This window comes from Balaenoptera physalus (assembly GCF_965194825.1).
Source record: "Balaenoptera physalus genome assembly, chromosome: 14".
NCBI lineage: Eukaryota > Metazoa > Chordata > Mammalia > Artiodactyla > Balaenopteridae > Balaenoptera > Balaenoptera physalus.
The window spans coordinates 9,811,280-9,833,355 of record NC_138893.1 but is presented as its reverse complement, the minus strand read 5'-3'; the positions used below and the strand labels follow the sequence as shown (position 1 = coordinate 9,833,355).

Here is a 22,076-nt window from a genome sequence, read left to right as displayed (position 1 = left end):
AAAAATCTTAATTGAAAAATAAAAATTCAAATCATTTAGTTAATAAAATATGGATTTTACAGTAAAATTTTAAGTTTTACAATTCACTAATTTCTGTTATATATTTTAAATTTCTTTGAGTTGTTCTTAATTAAGTTCACTTGCAAAATTGACTCAGTTATGTATATAAGCTTTAGAAATACTAATTAAATATGTACCCAGACATGTATATACACGTGTATAAAGAACATGTGTGCACGCACATAAGCCTACACTTACATACAGTCATTTATGAATGTGAAGACTGAATTAGTATCAACCTCTTCGCCCAATTAAACTAAACAACCAACAAAGAAAAAAAAAAAACCCTGGATTCAAATATTAAAGTACATGGATTTAAAATATACTCTAAGGGAGTAGAAAGTCACATGAGTAAAATCAATTATATCAGTTTTTAAAGTACTTAAGTAAACTTACGTTCTTAATGTTCTTAGTGTGTATTCCCTTAATTCCCAAATCAAGTTGTTTTAAAAATTTTTATACTTTTTCAAATCATGAAAAAGGTGTTTTGTTAACCTACAGAACATATCAGCAAACTATAGCCCACAGGCCAAGTCTGGTCTGCTGTGTACTTTTGTAAAGAAAGTTTTATGGGAACACAAGTCATGTTCATTTGCTTATGTGCCACTTTCACATTATTATGGCAGAGTTGAGTAGTTGCAAGAGAGACCATATGGTTCACAAAGCCTAAAATATTTACTGTCTGCCCATTTAGAGAAGAAAAAGTTTCTCAACCCCTGACCTATACTGACAAGAATTTCATGACACCCACAGTGAGGAACGTATGTGGGAGAAAGCATACACAGGCTGAGGTTCCCTATAAACACACACACCCATCCTTAGTCCCAGGGCCACCTGTGACATGATCATAATTAAATTGTTCCCAAACGATAACTTCTTTCCATTTGTACAGCTGTATCATACGTTCAGGTAATGCTCTTGGATCCCTACACTAAGTCCTTCCCTCAAAAAGTTTTCTCTTTTTCCTCCCTCTACAAACCTGCTCCAAAGTTATTCTTTCTTTTTGACCATGCTAACCAACACCTAAGGATTCAAAGAATTTCTACTGAATCAAAATACCTAATTCTGGGAATTCCAACTTGAACCAATATTTTTTCCTCCTCCTCAAGTACACCTTTTTTCCCCAGTTGAATTTTCTTTTCACTGTCCTAATTTAGTGTTAGTGTTACGAGGCCACACTGCATGCTCTATGGTGCCAGGCATCCTTCCCACCTTCTAACCCATATATCTCTTAATACGTAATGGTTGCATAGGACAACTTAGCGTGCAAGCTTTTTGCTTATGGACACAGACAAAAAATATTAGGTTACGGACTCAGGATTGAGTCTACAAGCCTCCATCTCCAACTGCTACCCCAAACTGCTACTAACTCACTATTAAAACATAATTTCCTCAGTCAAGGAGAATCTATAGTTTATAAAGCATCCAAGTAATTCTGATACACAGCCAGATTTAGAAACTAGTGTTTTAAGCAATATTTTTAATGTATTAATGAACCTGTTTTAAGGGAAAAAATAAAAGTAAAAGTCTATCACACTGTTCAGGTTATTTATGAACTAACTACTTCATTGAGCAAATATTTACTGGGCATGAACCATGGCCAGGCAGTGTTCTAGGTAATAGGGATACAGTTGTGAAGAAAAAGACACGGTCCTTGCTCTCAAGTCGCTCACAATCTAGATGAAGACAGACAACACACAGATAAACTAAATAATGTTTCTCACATAGTTCTTAGTACTCTGGGAGCAGGCAGCAGTGCAAAGAGATAGAGCGTGAAAGTGGTTACTCTTTTATGACAGCAGGCTTCTCTGAGGAGGTGACATTTGAGCAGAAACCTGAAGCAAAGGAAGCAGCAAGCGATGCATAACAACAATATCAAAAAAAAAAAAAATAGAGGTAGGGAGAGCAGCTTATCTTAAACCACTGAATTATTTAAAAACCTATTATTTGATCTATGAGGATCTTCTTCCTTTCAAATAATGACAAAACCAAAAACAAAACAGCAGAGAGCAGGGGTGTTTGACTATATTCCAATAAACTGGGGTGAATATTCTTTAGATTTTTTTCTTTTAATCTAACGATTTTATTTTATTTTTAAATATTTATTTATTTATTTAGCTGCGTCGGGTCTTAGTTGCAGCACGCGGGATCTAGTTCCCTGACCAGTGATCGAACCCAGGCCCCCTGCACTGGGAGCACAGAGTCCTAGCCACTGGACCACCAGGGAAGTCCCTGATCTAATGATTTTTAGAATACTGAAATAACTACACAATGACTCCAAAGCTACTCTGATAGTATTTTTTTTAAACTGTAGGTAAAAATCTTTGGGACACACATGAACATTACTACCCAGGAGAATCGTGGTAATCCAACTAGTAGCATGGTTTCACGTGTTTAAGAATTACATAAAATATAAAAACAGGGGCTCCCCTCGTGGTGCAGCAGTTAGTAATCCGCCTACCAGTGCAGGGGACACGGGTTCGAGCCCTGGTCCGGAAGATCTCACATGCCGCGGAGCAACTAGGCCCGTGCGCCACAACTACTGAGCCTGCGCTCTACAGCCCACGAGCCACAACTACTGAGCCCACGTGCCACAACTACTGAAGCCCGTGCGCCTAGAGCCCATGCTCCGCAACAAGAGAAGCCACCACAGTGAGAAGCCTGCACACCACAACAAAGAGTAGCCCCCGCTCACCACAACTAGAGAAAGCCCGCACGCAGCAACGAAGACCCAATGCAGCCAAAAATTAATTAATTAATTTTAAAAATATAAAAACAACTAGTTATTTTAATATGTAATCCTAAAAATTTTAAAGGATGATTTTATGGAAATTTTTATAGGACACCTCTTCCACTTTTACGATTTAAGAAGCTACTATTGAAAAATTAATTAAGACTATTTATACTGATGACAGGTAATAGAACACCTCAATTTAATCATAGCAAGTAAACTCTACAATTGAGTAGTATTTTTTACTAAATACCTAAAGAGAAATATATATTCACAGAAATGATTTTTTAATCTGAAAACCTGTTAAATAAGCACTATCCAGAATATTTTAATAAAAGAATACATAAGAAGTTGGAATGAAGTGACTATGAGTGTTAAATACTCAAATATAATTAGATTGACAACCAAAAAGCAAATGAAAGAGTAGTCAGCCATGTGAGTGCTTACCCAGGTACAACGGCTTGCTCTGAAAAAACCGTTGCCAATTCTAAATACCATAATAGGGGTATTTATGAATTGCCCATTATCATATCGAAAAAAACTTTGTTCAGATGTCTTAACAATTTCCTTGCTGAAACCATATAAAACATGGTAATAACACTCCCTCTCCCAGCATCTTCCCAATTTACCATACTATTGTAGAAGCAACCTGTAATTTATTCCATTACAGACTGCATTAAAAACACAATTCTACATAAGAATCTTTTAAAAATCTTTAGAAAGCAAACCACGCTAGATGCTTTAAAAATTCAGAAGAACTTCTGCTGCCTGTTTTCAGTTATGCATGGTTGAACCCCAAATTCTTTTCTACCATCACAAAATAACAATACCAAGGTAAAAGGTAAAGAGAGGCCAAATGAATGACTTAAGCCTACTCAACACAATTACTGGGAGTATTCTCCTATAGATAAAAAATTTTGAGTCACGTCAATTATCTTCTGTTAAAAGAAGTGGTAGTTATTACTGAACTACCATTTGTTCCATTTCAGGGGACTCTTGGAAAGAGGGCTGTGGGGAAGTCAAATTAGAGTCCTCCACGATATCGGAAGATGTCTTTACGTTAGTTTGTTGAGACCTCCAACTAATTCGAGTGTGAACATTTCTATAACATGGTCACAGACCTATAACTAAGTGGCTTGAATTAGAGGTCCATAGGAGGTGGGGTGTCACAATGGAAAGAAGACAGGTTTGGGATTCAGTCAGATCTGGGATTGAATCCTGTCTCAGCCTCTTGCTACTGTGCGATCTTGGGCAAGTTACTTTGTCTTTTTGAGACTCAGTTTCCCCAGATATAAAATAATACACACCTATTAGGGTAGTTGTAAAGCTAAGAAATAATGTACTTAAGGCACTTAGCACAGGGCCTGGAACATCGGTTCTCAATAAACACCATTATGAATAATAAGATCCACATACAACATCCTGTGTCTTTAAGCTATAACTCTGACTGTAACTTCACTGATTTAAGGGTCTTAAAAGGGTTAAAGTTAAAATAATGTAATTACAATAGTTTCTTTTATTACCATCAAGTTCACAAAAGTGATCCTGTGAATCATCATATCTTGCCCAGTCAATGAAAGCTTCTCTGCTTTGATTACTATGGGAAGGAGGAATAAAAAAGAAAAAGGATTAAATCTGGAGTTGAAAACTTTAACACTGTATTCTAGTGTACTAAAAATAGATAATCTGAGATCACGTCTTTATTAATTAGATGGTGTTACAAATTCAGTTAGCAGTCACATGAAGGAATGACTAAAACAAGTTATACAAAAGACAGATATTTATTTCTGTGAGTGATTTATATTTCTTAACTATATTAAAACTATTTTAGCCCTAGTTCAATGATAACTACTTTGACCAGAAAACTAATTTACAAATATATATAAGATGTAGTTAAACACGAAATTCAGGTTGGTCTTTTTAGTTGACTTAGAAATTGCAGTTAACTATGTATTATTTTTTCCTAAAGTAGGAATTAAGTTTACTTTCATAATTCTTTTAATTTATATTGCTTCTCTACTTATACAACCCAAAATACTAAAAAATGCATTTCTAGGATCTTCCATCCAATGTGCTACTCCCCTAGTAACACCAATGTCACTTTCATCACAGTGTATCATTCATTTTACACATTACGTCACATTTAACAAAATCTATGATCAAGATTTCTCTTTTTTTAATAAACTTATTTATTTTATTTATTTATTTTTGGCTGCATTGGGTCTTCATTGCTGTGCGCAGGCTTTCTCTAGTTGCGGCAAGCGGGGGCTACTCTTCGTTGTGGTGCACGGGCTTCTCATTGTGGTGGTTTCTCTTGTTGCAGAGCACAGGCTCTAGGTGCGTGGGCTTCAGTAGTTGTGCCTTGCGGGCTCAGTAGTTGTGGCTCGCGGGCTCTAGAGCGCAGGCTCAGTAGTTGTGGCGCACGGGCTTAGTTGCTCCGCGGCATGTGGGATCTTCCCAGACCAGGGCTCAAACCCGTGTCCCCTGCATTGGCAGGCAGATGCTTAACCACCGCACCACCAGGGAAGTCCTATGATCAAGATTTCTGACCTGTAGAACTGATAAAGGAACAACTACACTCATTCAAATAAACTTTGACCTATATTCACTTTAACCTATATTCAGACCTTCTCTGTCTTAAATACATGATGGTAGCATATATACCCATCTTTATTCCCTACACTAAAGGAAAAAAAATGAGGCAAAAAAAAAAAAAATGATGTACCAAGTATAAATCAGGTATTCATAAATGTGGTACTGTCATAGCCAATAATTTATTTTGTATTTGAGAAGCTGCTGCATAGCATAACGACTGCAGGAAGTATATAAGGCTGGTCGCACTACAACAACTTTACCAATAAAAATTTCCAATTCAATTTACCATGGGATTTTTTTTCTCCTATGGGAATATATAATTAACTTCATAAAAGTTAATGGAAAATTTTATATCATAGGTGACTCACTTGAAATATATGATGCCATAAAACAAGAATGCCTAAGTTCTAGTTAGAGCTAAAATGGTAACTACAGTTATGTTTAATCAGATAAGTCTTCTGCTGAAAATAGTAAAGAACAAAGCAATTTTGATATAAATGCCTATTTTCTTATTAGCAATATGACTAACTTAGAGGAACTTTTAGCACACTTATTTGATGAAGTTTTCTGGATTGTTTCATCTAACCCTTGCCTAAAGCCATGGTAGCAGAAAAGATATGGAATGTTAATCTAATGCTAATAGAGCTGGCCCAGTTTGGTTTATAAACAAGTTATAAGGAACCTTAGAGATCATCTAGTCCAGCTTTTCTAAAAGTCAGTTTGAAGATGGATGCCACGGTACTTACAGAAGAATCTCCTGGGCTTAACCTAGGGCTTTCTTACAGAAGAATCTCCTGGGCTTAACCTAGGGCTTTCTATCAAGACAGTGCTGTGAGTTAACGTAGTCATCTTTGAAGTGGGAAACAGGGACAGGAAGGGATGGGATGGAGGGATTACACTGGGGCATGAGAAAACTCTGGGGAGTGTAGACATAACCATCTTGATTGTGCTGATTTTTGTGAATGTACACCTGGCAAAACATCACATTGCACACTTTGAATAGGCGCAGTGTACTGTGTGTCAATTACACTTCCATAAAGCTGTTTAAAAATGACACTACTGAGGGCTTCCCTGGTGGCGCAGTGGTTGAGAATCTGCCTGCCAATGCAGGGGACACGGGTTCAAGCCCTGGTCTGGGAAGATCCCACATGTCGCAGAGCAACTAGGCCCGTGAGCCACAACTGCTGAGCCTGTGCGTCTAGAGCCTGTGCTCCGCAACAGGAGAGGCCGCGATAGTGAGAGGCCCGCGCACCGCGATGAAGAGTGGCCCCCGCTTGCCGCAACTGGAGAAAGCCCTCGCACAGAAACGAAGACCCAACACAGCCAAAAATAAATAAATAAATAAATAAATTTACAATGTCCCCAATTCCTCTACCTTTAAAAAAAAAAAAAAAATTACACTACCAATTGTCGGAGAAGTTGTGGAATGAGGAACTCCTGTACACTACTACTAGCGGCAATGTATTTTGGTACAATCATTTTGGAAAACCATTTGACAGTTCTTAATTCCACTCCTAGGTATATTCTCCACAGAAATGCATACCAAATGTACCAGCAAATATCCACCTAAATATTTTGTGAAATGGCCAAGACATCCAGCATAATATTATTCAACATAATGTTACATAAAATAAGCCAGATACAAAAGAATACACCTATATTATTCCATGTATATAAATGGGCAAAACTAATCTTTACTAACATAACTCAAACTCATGATTAACTCTGGAAGGTGGTAATGGCTAGGAAAGTACATAATGTGATCTTCTGGGTAGCAAGTATATTGTTCTGGATGGTGGCTAAAAGAGTTGGTTCACTTTGTAAAATTAAATTAGCCTTTATACTTAAGATTTGTATACTTTATTATGTGTGTGTTAAACTTAAACTGAAGTTATTAATTCTTTAAACTTTTAACAACAAAAATCCATAAGCAAAATTAAAAAACAAGCCCTAACAACCCATACAGGCAACAAAGAATTATTACCAGATTATATGAAGAAGGCCTGCAGAATAATTTAAAAATGCACCCCTTCCCCAATGGAGGAAAAGATAGCAAAGAATATTAACAGGCAATTTACTGCAAAATCTTATGATAACTTAAGGCCCAGTCCCTGGATCATGCCTCTATTTATATTCTCTCCTTGGTAATCTCACTCAGGTTTATGGTTTTTAAATATCACACATTCATTGAATGACTCCCACATTTTATCTCCAGCCCAGACCCCTCCCCTGAAATTGAGACTTGTAAATCCAACTGCCTGCTGGACATTTCACAGGCAGCTCAAACTTAGCAAGTCCAAGGTTGAACTAAAATTTCCCATCAAACTTGCTCCTCCGGTAGGTGTCCCCAGTTCAGTAAATGGCAGCTCCATTTTTTTTACAACCAAATCTTGTAATCATTCTTAGCTCCTGTCTGTTTGCATACCCTACATCCAATCCTTCAGCAAATACTCTCAGCTCTACCTTCAAAATCTATCCAGAATCTGACCACCTCTCATCATTCCCACTGCTATGACCCCAGCCTAAACTAAACCACCATCACGTCTTACAAGGATTACTACAATAACCACATAAAGCAGGCTTCCACGACATAACACCTGGCTCCCCAACACACTCTCTCAAAATCCTCCAATGACTTTTCATTCCACTCAGTTTTAAAAGCAATATTCATAATAAGTGTCTTCAAGATGCTACAAGATCTCCACCCCACCCTACTCCTGCCCCATCCCATCCCTAGCATCTTCTGATTTTGTCTTCTATTGCTTTGTCCTTGTTCACTGTACTCCAGCCACACTGGCCTTGTGCTTCCCCAAGCAGTCGAGGCAAGCTCCGGCCTCAGGGCCTTTTACTAACCAATATGCATGCCTGGACTACTGTTCCCCACCCCCTATCTGCCCAGGCAGCCACATTATGACTCAGGCCTTCATGAGCGCTTTGGCTGTTATCACAGGCAAATTGTTGGCCTTCTTGGACCAACAATTTAAAACAGTGCAACCACCTTCACCCCTAGCCCTCTCTCTCCCTCTTCCCTGCATTATTTTTCTGCCTGGCACTCATCATCATTTTATTACTTAGCACTAACTTTACTTGTTTCTTGCACATCTCTGACTAGGATTAAGCTGCAGGAGGGCTGGAATTTGTATCCCACTTACACCACTATAATCCTAGAATAGCACCTGGCATATTGTAGGCGTTCACTTGTTGAATGAATAAGAAACCGGAATGCCCAATAAACAGAGGAAAAAATGCCCAAACTCACTAATAATCAACAAAATATACTTAAGCAAAAATGAGATACTATTTTGCACTTATCAAACATTACCAATTTTTGGCAAGGATGTGGAGAACAAAGCAAATTCTCAGTGCTGGAGGCCATACATAGCCACACAAGTGTTTTAGAAAGCCATCAGGCAACATGAAGAACAGCTGCAAGAGGGCAAGCCTAGGGTTCAGCAATTTTATTTCCAGTGTATACAAAAAACATTATCAAGGATGCTCAAGATGGCACAATTTGTAGAAGTAAAAAATTTGAAACAACCTAAATGGCCATCAGTAGGGGAACAGATAAGCAAAATATGGCATATTTATATGATGAAAACCATTTATTGGCTAAAAAAACATAGAGATTTGTCTCATTCTAACATGGATATATCTAGAAATCAAAATGTGCAGTGTAAAAAGAGAGTTGCAGAATGTTAATTATCACATTATATCATTTACATAAAGGAAAAATAAAATCATATACACAAACTATATATATATAAATTAAAAACAAAAACATGAACTTGGATACATACCAAATTCAGTTATCTCTAAGGAAAGAGGGAAGAAAACAGGATTGGGGAATAAACATAGGGGATTTCAAATTCATCTTTGGCATTTCTCTTTTCTCATAAACATGGTAGAAAATGTTAACATTTATTCATTTGGAGTAGAGGATATATGGGTGTTTATTATATTATCCTTTCTACTTTTCTATATTAGAATTTTTCGTCAATAAATAAGATACATAAAACTACTAACTTTATTGTCTTTAACAATTATAGTACATAATGACAAATCTTAACAGGGAAATTAAAAAGAATTTCTGTAATATTCCCTTCCCCACTCACAACTGCAGATCTGCTCAGTCATTTTATACTGCATAATCTGAGACCACTTACAAATTATTCATGTTGGCCTTCAAAAGCAGGTTTGTACTTAGAGCAAATGAAGAAAAGTCAACAGAAAAAAAAATCTATGAACCGTTAACAGTTTATGTTAACAGAAACCTTTATCATTCAAAATGTAACATACAGATTGAATTACTATTTTAAAAAGACTAAGAGATTCAAGTTCCTTTTCCCATAATAATCAGGAAGAATGGACCCATAAACCCTGCTAAATGAGAAATCACCTAAATTTTTCCTTTTTAATAGTCATTACTGATGACTTAGAAATTTAAGAACGAATCAGCTAAGAGGAAGCAAAGCTATCATGAAATTTAGGATAAAGAATAACTTTCAAAGATTAGTTGAAACTTTAATGTTTAATCAAAATCACAAGGAAAACCAAAGATTTCTAACATAAATAAACAAGGGAATATTTTCTTAATACTACTAAAATGAAATTTACCTTAATGTGCTGTTAATTGCTCCCAGTTTACTAGCTTGTTCACAATCTTCTAATTCTCTGGTATTGTTTGCCACTTTCAAGTACTGAAAAGAAATTCATAATATGTAAGTTTAGTAACAATTATTACCTTTGTCTTTATTTCAGGTTCCTTTGGCAGAAGAGTCAATTTGTCAATGATGATGTATACTAAATATAGATACATCCTATTATCAGAATCCCTAACACATGGAAGAAATGCAAATGAAAATGTGTCACAAATTTCCACCTAATAAATAAGCAAAGACATTAAAAATGTAGCAATTTGCATTGGTATGTTGGTGATGATGTGAACTGAGAAGACCCTCTTGGGAAAGTAATTTAACAATATTTATGTAGAGCTGTAAATATGAATAAACCCTTGAGCCAGCAGTCCCACTGCTGAATCCATATCCAGAGCAACATTTAAAAACAAAAACAAAAACCACTTTAGAAAGTTATTTGGTACTCTCTTGTAATGTTGAGATAGGCATCCCCTTTGGCCCAGCAATCTTACTTCTAAATATAGACCTAGAGAAACTCTTACATATGTGCACAATTCGACGAAAGACAAAGATGCCAGTGCGTCATTGTTTGTGATAGCAAAAACCTGAAAACAATTGAAATGTCCATCAACAGAGGAATGGGTATTCACACAATTATACAAATATCTATACAACTGAATATTTTACAGCTATTAAAATTAACAAAATCTACATATATTAGCAGAGACAAAATTTCAAAAGCACAATACTACATAAAAATATAAAGTAAAAAAAAAAGTTTTTAACTTGAAGAAATACAAAATATTAAAAATTTTTTAAAATTTCATATAACAGATCTATATATTACTTGTGGACACATGTATAGTACAATACAAAAAGAAAAAGTATCACAGAAGGATAGACATCAACTTCAGCAAAGTGGCTAGCTCTAGGGAGGGAGGAAATATAATGGGATTGGGAAGGAGTTCAGAAGGGATTTCAATTGTCTTTATACTATTTATTGTAGATCTGAAACAAAAATAAATAAAAGAGGGAGCGCAAACAAAAGACTGCAAAGGTAGAGAGCACAAGAAAATGGAGAGAGGATGCACAGGGAAGCAGAGAGAGGGTAGGATGATCTTTACTACATATGTATGATAGTGAAAAACTAGAAATACACTGTTATTTAAAAACATATGAATGGCCAAGTAGATTATGACATACCCCATAAGAGGAAAAGGATAACCTTTTAATGCCATTGAAAAGTACTATGCTCAAAATACCTTGATAATTGTTTACTCTATACAATATAATCCTGAATATGACTGAAATAGCTGAAAACAGCTGAAACAGAATAGTAAAAATACATGCCTGACAAAATGCCTGTTGATTAGGTAAACTGGCACTGACTATAGTACTTTATAGTTATTCTAGAAGTTCTAAAAACAGAACTAAAGTATTTCAAAAGAAGCTATATAGTTTAATTGTAAAGAATACACTACACCTCATTGCTTGCTACAAAATTAAGGATTTGGGATTCTCAGACAAAAATGTGTCCATTCCCAACTAACCATATCATGGTTCTCTTTAGCAACCACACCAAGCAGTAAGGGGCAAGTTTCACTATGTAAAGCAGAAATATTTAATGAAGAAAAGGGACTCACCTTATTAGAACTCCCAGCTTTAATTCCAACTGGAATTTTACTCTTAAAAGAAGAACAAAAACAAAAATTTAGAAAACGATCTTTATATTTTTTGAGATTTCTTCACGAATTTTTAATGCCACTGTTCTAATTCAAAGGCTGTTTTAGTCCATGAGGAGAAAATATACATTCATTCAAATTCTGTTTTCATACTACCTCCTGAGGTGAAAGGTAAAGAACTATCCCAATTTACAGACTTGTAAATCATAGTATAGAAAACTGAAGCAAAGAGTGTCAAAATCAGCTCTAATAACTCTCAATGCAGTAATTAATAGGTTATATAATTTTTAGGTTTAAAAAAAAACCTAGCGAAATCACTTTTTCCATAAACTTTCTTTCCACAGAAGCTTTTTAAAAATTAAAAATTATTTGAAACATATTATGCTTAATTTAAATTTCTGCTCTACGTTGACATTTGAAATTTAGATAATTTTGAATTAATACTAGAAAGCAAGAGTAAGTTCTTTGACAGACCTGTGGTTGCCAAGGGGAAGGGGGGGTGGGGGAGGGATGGACTGGGAGTTTGGGGTTAGCAGATGCAAACTAGTATATATAGGATGGATAAACAACAAGGTCCTACTGTACAGCACAGGGAACTATATTCAATATCCTGCGAAAAAACAAAATGGAAAAGAATATGAAAAAGTATATATACGTATAACTGAGTCACTTTGCTGCGCAGCAGAAATTAACAACATTGTAGATCAAGCACACTTCAATAAGATTAAAAATAAAAGGTTCCTTGGCACATATGATTAACCTAGGGCTTACCAATCTAGGTAATCTAGGGTTTACCAATGTAAGAACTTCACGTAGGTCTTTCTTTTCTGTAAAACCAATAATTAGTTTCAGGCTTAAATAAATCTATGAATTATTACAACTGGTTTATCAAACACAATCTTAAGCAAAAATCGTATCTGAAAGCAGGCAATCCCAGGCTGATCCTCTAATCAACCCAGGGAACTGATTTCCAACATTTGAATCTATGGGCTATCAAATTAATTGCAAATTACCCATTAAAACTTTTTCATGTTTCATAGATAAAATTTAGTCAAATATTCAGAATAAATATTTTTCTGTCAGGCTGAAGAATGTAAATAAGAATAATGATAAGAAATTTCCCCCCAATATCATATAGTTAAAACGTTACTTGCTGCCAATATTTTATCATCTCAGTGTTTTCTAGCACCACTAACAGAAGGCGGAAGAGGGAAAACTACAAAACTCAAGTCAAATGTAGCAGTTACAGTTATCAGACCCTGAACTTAAAATATGGAATACTTATTAAAATGCCCTCTCATTACTGTTGTCCTCTAACAAGTATAAAATATGCTAAAACCAAAGTACTAGCAGCTTTTTAAAAGGTTTGATGGTAAATGCAGTAACTTGACTTAAGCAAATCTTAATACAGGCTATTGAGAAATATGGGGATAGGCACCACACATGATCATCACGAATAACATAAAAATCACAAAAAAGAATTATTAAAAGTAATGATAGGGGACTTCCCTAGTGGTCCAATAGTTAAGAATCCGCCTTGCAATGCAGAGGACGCCGGCTCGATCCCTGGTCAGGGAACTAAGATCCCACATGCCACAGGGCAACTAAGCCTGCGCGCCACAGCTACTGAGCCTGCGCTCTAGAGCCCGCAAGCCACAGCTACTGAGCCTGCGTGCCCCAACTAAGACCCGACGCAGCCAATAAATATTTTTTAAAAAGTAATGATAAATGTAAACTTAATAACTAAAATCAAACATGAAATAAACCTTGTTGTTGCCACTAACAATATGAAGCAATCTGCAAATTACAAAATTAAGTGAGCCTCACGATTACATTAGACTTCAAGTTACAGAATGCAAATTGTAACTCTGTATCATGACAAGTTTGGGTTCAATGTGAAACGCCTACTGAATTTTCCCCAGAGAGAGAAATACAAATATCCTCACATTAGTTGAAAGAACCAACATAAAGGGATAGTTTTTATCTCTGGAAAGAAAGGAAAGAGAATGACACTGGGAAGGGGACAGAAATTTTTAAATACATATATTAGATTTCTTATGTTGGGGATTTACATGCAAATAAACACCTTCATTTATTCTTATTAGAAATTTAAGACTACAGAGGATAATCCACTGTAGACAATAAATAACTGATTATTTTAACATAAAAACAACTTAGAAACACATATTGTGCAAAACCAAGTAACTCTCACAACTGAGCAATAAAAAGGCAACTCAATTTAAAAATGGGCAAAGGATTTGAATAGACATTTTTCTGACGAATATATACAAATGGCCAATAAACACCTGAAAAGATGCTTGATATCAGGGAAATGCAAATCAAAACCAAAATGAGATGCCATTTGTAAGCATGGCTACAACAAAAGACAAGACAGTGTAAGTGCTGACAAGTATGTAGAGAAACTGGAACCATCATACATACACTGCTAGAGGCGATGTAAAATTGTACAGCACAATGGTAAGAGTCTGGCAGTTCCTCAAGAGTTAAAGTGACTATATGATCTAGCAATTTCACTCCAAAGTATACTTGAGAATTGAAAACATATGTCCACACAAATATTTGTGCCTGGTTATTTATTCATTATTCATAGTAGCCAAAAAGTGGAAACAACCCAAATGTCCATCAACTGATGGATAAACAAGATGAGGTATAGCCATACAATGGAATATTATTCAGCAATAGAATGAAGTACTGATACATGCTACAACATGGATGGACCTTCAAGACATTATGCTAAGCAAAAGAAGCCAGTCACAAATGATCATATATTGTATGATTTTATTCACATGAAGTGTCCATAATAGGCAAATTCGTAGAGACAGAGAGTGGATTAGTGGTTTCCAGCAGGAGGGAGTAGGAAACAGGGTGACCGCTAATGGGCAGGGGTTTCTTTTTGGGGTGATGAAAATGCATTACAACTAGATAGTAGTGATTGTTGCACAATTCTGTAATATACTAAAACTCACTGAATTGTGCACTTTAGAATGAGTGAATTTTATGGTATGTGAATTATGTCTGAATAAAGCTGTTATTAAAAAACATAATGATGGTAACGATATATATTGACACAAACATACAATAAATAAAGAAAAAGCTCTCGCAGTAGAATGCCAGCTAATAAATGTAGAAGAAATGGAATCAGAAAATCACTATTTGACAACCACCATATAAATAATTAATTCAGGCAAGAATCATCAATGGATGCTAAAACTTATGATGGCAAAAATATGATAAAAGATGGGATATTTTCATAGTCTCAAAAAATTTTCCCACTTTACCATGAAGAAGTATGGCAAACACCACCATAACCACATGATCAAGATGACATCATGTGCCTCCTGATATGGCATTGAGAAGGACACATCACTTCTATGGTGCACCTGCCCAAAGTGCATGACCTTAATCTAATAATTAGGAAAGACCAGGAAAACCCCAAATAAGGGGGATTCTACAAAATAACTGGTGTATTTTAAGGAAGGGAGGGAGGAAAAAAGGAAGGAAGGGCGGGAGGGAGTTCATTAAAGTCAAGACAACAAAAGACAAAGAAATACTGAGGGACTCTTCCAGGTTAAAAGAAGACTAAAGAGACGTGACATCCAAATGCAAGGCACGATTCTGGATCAGAAAGTTTGTTGCTGCTGCTGCTACTCTGAAAGCACCTTATTAAGTCAACTGGCGATGTGTGCTTAAGGTCTACAGAGTAGACTTTGGTATTGCAGAAATGTTAATTTCCCGATTTTGCTAATTATGCTGTGGTTAATAATCTTGTTTTTAAAGAAACACACACTGGAGTATTTAGGGGTAAAAGATCATCATGTTGGTTACATACCTAAATGGTTCAAAAAATAATAATATTAATATATACATATAGAGGGAATAATAAAACAAACTTGATAAACATTAACATTTGGGGAATCTGGATAAAAAGTATATGGGAATCGTTTGTACTATTCTTGCAACTTTTCTGTACGTCTGAAATAATTTCAAACTAAAAACTGAAAACATTTTATTCTTAAAGGAAAACATAAATAATTTTTTTTTAAATTTTCTGTTTAGAAACGATATTGGTTCAGATGTTTTTTTCCTGTTTTTAAAGGCAAAAAACTAGACTTACTGGTTAGGTAAGAAAAGCAAAAAGTAAAATGGAAATAACTAATTACTGTTGAAGAGGAATATAATTAATTATGCTAGATGTCAAAAAACAAAGTCTAAAATGTAGCATTCCCTTACTAATAAGTACAGTCCTTTTCCCCCACCCAATGTAACAAGACCAAGGGAAGATCTAACTCCAAGCCTTGAATTTCCCAAGTTTTTGCACTCTAATTCCCACTCTAATTTGAAACTTAAGGTCCAGTAGCATTTTCTTTGCCCATGAAACAAGATGCAGATTCAATAAAGCATGAAATAAGAGCCAACTGCAGATCCAGTCCTAGAACAAGCCTCCATTTTAGAATCAGACTATATTTCCACATCCAGTCACCAACACCACTGGATAAAAGACCGTCTTCAAACCCATTTTGGTGGCAAGTACAGAATAAATCTTCTGTAATCTGGTTAAAAAGAAGAGAGCTGAGACCATATGAATTGGATGACAAGTCCAAATGCTTTGACATTAGCCTAAAATGCACAGTTCGTGCTTATCTAAAAGTCTAAGAGAAAGCATTTCTTTTCTCAATTTTTAAAAAATTGATTTTACCTCTGGACAAGGCTCTACATGACAGTCTTTTATTGAACAATGGCCATCTTCTGCCCAGAAAGGACACGGTCGCTTCAGGTTGACCTCGAGAGAAAGAATGAATGAGCGTTAGTCAGTGTGTGTCACAGTCCTGCGGTGCTAAGTATCACTCCGCTGGGCTCCAGGGACCCAGTGGTGAAGGAAAAGCATCCTATCCTGAGGCATCTATATAGCTCAGAAGTTAAAACGACTGAAGTTTTCCAGACATCCCAGGTATAATACTTATTTTTAAAAATAAATGACTGCTATTAGCCCTCTGACACTTCAAAAAGGAATAAAGTCCAAGCACACTGCTCATCCGCAGAGCCTGGAAAGCATTTCGGGACACGCTAATGTCTCCCAGCCCCTACCATCACCTCACTGACTGAGTTCTCCCAGGCACCCGCTCACTTAACAGATGTGCCCTGAGCACCCACTACGCGTCAGGCACTGTGTAGGCTCAGGGGAAAAAGAGGCAGAAAAAGCGCTTTGCCCCTGCAACTTACAGTTTCCTGGAGGGAACAGGAATTATATATTTGCATGCTGATTTAATTACAAATTGTGGCAAGTGCTACAAACGAAAATCCAGAGTTCTGTGATGGAAAATAACAGGGCTGGTGGATGCAGGTCTCTGAGGAGGTAGTGTTTTAGCTGGCGGAAGCGTGTGTGTGGAAAGGTGACAAGGCGCTGACTTAGTTTAGCTGACTTTTAGTGGGGAAGGCGGACAGTGACAGGGAATGAGGGTAGAGATAGACAAGATCATGCAGGACATTTCACCACGATACAAACTCTGGATTTTCATATTCTAAACCTAACAGGAAGACGGTAATTCAATAGGACATCCACATGCATTGCCCAAGCCAAAAGTCAAAGTTTTATTCTTGTTTCCTCCTTTTCATCCCCTGCAAACAATTCATTACTTGCTTCTCACCACCTCTTCTGTTGCCACCTGCCCCTGCCCCGACTACTGCGAGTCTCCCTACTCCTACCACCATCTATTCTCTACACAGTAGCCATAATCATCTCTTTGAAACACAACTCAGAGCATACCAATCCCTGCTCAAAACCATCCCGTGGCTTCCTCTCACCTTTAGAGTAAATCCACAGGCACTCCATCACCTGGTCTCCTGCCCACCTGTCTGACCTATCTCCTCCCAAAGTCCTCCAGGCACAATGACCTTGCTGGGGACACAACAAGCTCCTCCCTGTCTCAGGGCCTTTACGGTGGCTGTTCTCTGTGCCTGTGCTGGTGGCTCCTCCAGGTCTTTTATGGCTCGATCCCCTCACCTCCTCCAGGGCTCTCTCAAATATCACCTCAGCAGAGAGACCTTTCTGACCAGACTCTCTCAAGTAGTGCTCGATACGCACCCCACACGCTGTTTTACATGCTTTTATAGCACTTATCACTACTTGAATATTATTTATTGTCTGCACCCCTGACTGTAAGGATGGGGATTTTGCCCGATTCATTATTTTATCCCAGTGCCCAGCACACATAATAGACACCTCAGTAAACACATGCTAGGTGAAGTAATAATAACCACATTACAAGGAAGAGGCAAAAACAAGTATAGACTGGCAACATGAGGAGAGAGTGGTCAACTGTGCCTACAGGGTCTCAAGAAGGCCTCCTTGGTAACACGTAAAACGGGTATGACTAGAAGTTTCCTAGAGGAAGAGATTTCTAGGCACAGGGATCCGGATGTCTGAAGGCAAAGAGGCTTAAGATCGCCTGGCACGCTTAGGAATTGCAGGTTCCCCTGAGCTCCTGGCTTGTAAATCCACCTCCTCCCTGGCATCTCCACAGGACACACACAGGCACCTCAAACTTATTATCACCTCCCAAACTGTGCTCTACCCTCTAGTAATTCTTGCCATCTCAGTAAACAGCAACTCCATTATTCTAGTTCTTCAGGCCAAAATCATGGCATCATCCTTGACTCTTCTCTTTCTCACCCCACATACGATACCTCTGAAAATCAGCTCAGTTCAAAATCCAATTCAATGGCTGAGAACGCCTTCCGTGGGCTGGTTCCCTAGTTTCCTGCCCCTTCTGTTGTTCCTCAAATACATGAGGTACACCATGGTCTCGGGGCCTTTGCTCTTGCTGTTCCCTCTGCCTAGAATGTTCTTTCTCCAGATATCCACATGGCTTGCTTTCTCATTCCCTTTAGGTCTTCCTCAAATGCCACCTTCTCGGTTTGCTGAAGTTGCTAAACTTTAGGCTACTTTGTTATGTAGCAATAGATAACTAATACACAGTGTTAAGGAGTGGGTTGTGACAGACGCTGCAACACACTACTCAGGTCACCCTTCAGGAAGGAAAGGCTCTTACCCCAGCCCTGGAAACACTGCAGGCATTCAACTTCAGCTAAAGAGAGCCACTTTGTCCAAGGTGGTGCCACCCCTTCCTACAATGCCCTTCATTCAATGACTGGTGTAAGGATATAAAGGCCTAGACATCCCCCTGAAGTAGGGACAGCTCTGGGGGGTTATCCCATCTTAAGAACTACCCCCCAAAGGGTCATCTGAGGTTTCTCTGAAGCTGCATCACAGCTTTACTTCTCCCTTTGCCCAGTCCTGATGTCCTCCCTTCCTTTTCCTTCCCTATGCTGTTGGTTCCTAATTAAGAGTTGTCCCTAATTAACCTCTTGGACACTAATCACTGTCTCAGAGTCAGCTTCCCAGGGAACTTAACCTGTGACAACTTGTCCGGCTCCAGAAAAAAACTACTTGTATTTTTATTGGGATCACATTAAATTTATATATTAACTTGGGGGAGAATTAATATCTTTATGCTACGAAAGACATCTGTCCATTTGTTCGAGCCTAGTTTTATGTCTTTCAGGAGTGTTTTGAAGCGTTCTTCCTTTAGATTTTGCACATTTCTTGATACATTTATTCCTATATATTTTATCTTTTTTTGCTAATGTAAATGGGGATTTCTTCTCCATTATATCTTCTAACTTGTTATTGTTTGTATTTATGCAGATATTGATTTTTCAATATTAAATTTATAACCTGCTATCTTAATGCATTTTTTATTATTTGTGTTCATTTAATAATTTAGAGTTTTCTAGGTCTACTTTGTCATTTATAAATGGAGATAGCTTTATTTATTCTTTTAAAATTTTTATGCCTCTAGTTGTTTTTTCTTGTTTGACTATACTGGCCAATATGGTCCAACAGTAAAGGAGATAGTAGGTATCCCCTCCTCATGGTTTCTGACCTAAGGGAGAATTGCTCTAGTGTTTCCCCAGAAGTAAGGTGCTGGCAGTGCTGATGTTAGGGTTGAAATTATCATGTTAAGGAAGTATCCCTCATTCTTACTTTGTCAACGTTTTAAAAAAATCAGGAATGTGTACTGAATCTTGTTGAAGACCTAAAAGCCTCATCTTTACATTCTTGGAATGAAATCCACTTGGTCATGATATATACATTTTATTTTTGGTAACATGCTCAAAACTTAGGCATCATCTTTGAGTTCACTTTTACCCTCACACCTTACATTCAATTCATCAGAAGAGCTTGCTGTGTTACCTTTCATATATGGCACTAATTCGATCATTTTTCACCTTTTCCAACTCTACTAGCCTATTCCAAATCCATATCATCTTTCAGCTGGACTACTGCAATAGCCTTGGAAGTGCTTTCTCTGTTTCCTGCCTCACACCCATACAGTCTCTTTTGTACAAATTCCTCCAATAGCTTCTTATCACACTTTGGATCCAACAGCCTTACTGTGGTTAAAAAAAAACACAAAAACTACAGGGCCTTATTAAGTCATTGTTTAATTCTCAAATTTTGATTTAAATGCTTAGATGAAAGCATAGGGGTTTTTTTGTTTGTTTGTTTGTTTTTGGCCACCCCAAGTGGCTTGCGGGATCTTAGCTCCCCGACCAGGGGAAACCCAGCCCTTGACAGGGAGAGCGTGGAGTCCCAACCACTGGACCACCAGGGAATTCCCTTTTTTTTTTTTTTTTTTAATCTGGCCCCTACCTACCTCTCCAACTCTCCCTCTCATTCACCTTCCTCCAGCTATACTGGTCTTCAAACACTCTGCGCCTTCATACCTGCAGTTCAACTCCCCTTCCCTGGAATGTTCTTTCTCTAGATCTTGTCATGGTTGACTCTTTCACATTAGGTAGGTCTTTGCTCAACTGGCACAGCAAGAATGCCTTCCTTTCCTGACCACCTTCTTTAAAACAGTGCTACCTACCTTCCCCATTCCCATTATCCTCTATCTCCAACTTTATTTTTCCCCATGTAATTTCCTATGATTATAAAGTAAATGCTATTTTATTGTTTACTTGTTTGTCTGTCTCCCTAATCATATAAAAAGTTTCATAAGGTGAGAGGCTTTGTTTTATTCACTATTGTATCCACAGCACCTAGAATACACTGTTACAAAGTAATTATTCAACAAATACTTGGCAAATAAAGAAATGTAACGGATAGAAGAGAGAAAATATAAATACAAGCTACTGCAGCCAAGTGACCAGTTGACAAAGGTAGACTGTTACTTCTACCTGTATTTCCTTGCTTGCTGAATCATATGTGTTTAAAATTAACCTCTTCTCTTAGCTTTCCTCTTCCACCACTAACGTACTCTACGTCAAATTTCCGTTTTGTTTTTTTTTTTTAATTCATAGGTTGACAGAACTACAAGAAGAGTAGATAGCACCCACATATCCTAGACTTGAAGCTAACTGGATTAACTAGATCATTGCATTACCCTCCTTTGGGAAAGGGTATGAATATATTCCGGTTACATACACAGTAATTTCATTACGTTGGTTGGAACATTTTTTAAATTGCATGTATGACAATGAATTGTATGTTGGCTAGCCAAGGACCACATTGTTATTTTTGCCTACTCAACTTTCATTTTTCCTCCTTCTGTAACATCCCCTAACTTCCCTTGGAGAAACAATATGCAAATGCAAACAGGACTATTAACCAAATTGTCCTTTGGTCAAGTGGTGGGGTTATATGACCCTGCCTAGACCAATTTAGACCCTCTCTCCCAGAAATCTGACTCTTGTGTAATATTAAAATATGGGAAAATGGTTAATTTGATCCAAAATTTTGGCGGTATCATGAAGAGAATGGCCATTAGTTCCTGCTACAATTTCTGTCTTTTCTGAAATATGCTTCTTCAGCTTATCTTTCAATTTTGTGAGCTGCTCCACACCTTTTCTTAATAAAACTTCTGTTTTGTTTGTAAGCCAACAAAAGTACCCTACCTTAGGATACCTAAACTATTGTTTATTCTTTGGAAAATGTGGATAATGTTGACCTAACAGGCTTTCAGTGTAAAGATTCAATGAGATATTCATTCATTTATTCAAATATTTGAGTGCATACTATTGACCAGACCTATGGGGATACAGAAACAGAAGATATAATCCCAAAAGGGAGGAGTGAAAGAGTGAGGGCCATGACATAGAGTGGACATGTGATCTGGACGTTCTGTGAAGGGATGGTCTTTGATAGAACGAACACTTCCTTCACTGTATTAGACTGAACCATATGAAACTGGCAACATTCAACCATTCTGACCTCTAAAAGCAACAATTTCAAATGGTTAAGCCTAGCAGTAGAAAGGAAGCAAGAGAAAGCAGTTACAAATGCAGACA

The 22,076-nt window shown here is 37.2% G+C and overlaps 1 protein-coding gene across 7 annotated transcripts in view; it reads right to left on the bottom strand.

Moving 5' to 3' along the window:
- ERO1B (endoplasmic reticulum oxidoreductase 1 beta) overlaps positions 1-22,076 on the bottom strand; it is an 84,325-nt gene that overhangs the window by 48,378 nt on the left and 13,871 nt on the right. For all 7 annotated transcript variants that reach the window (XR_014252978.1, XR_014252979.1, XM_082423124.1 and 4 more), the window contains exons 3-6: positions 16,420-16,503; positions 11,664-11,705; positions 10,001-10,083; positions 4,315-4,388 (exon numbers count right to left, since the gene is read on the bottom strand). Coding sequence is in view for 5 of the 7 variants with exons in the window: in XM_082423124.1 (XP_082279250.1) it covers positions 4,315-4,388; positions 10,001-10,083; positions 11,664-11,705; positions 16,420-16,503 (283 nt within the window). In the remaining 2 variants the exon portion in view is untranslated. The remainder of the gene's footprint in view (positions 1-4,314; positions 4,389-10,000; positions 10,084-11,663; positions 11,706-16,419; positions 16,504-22,076) is intronic.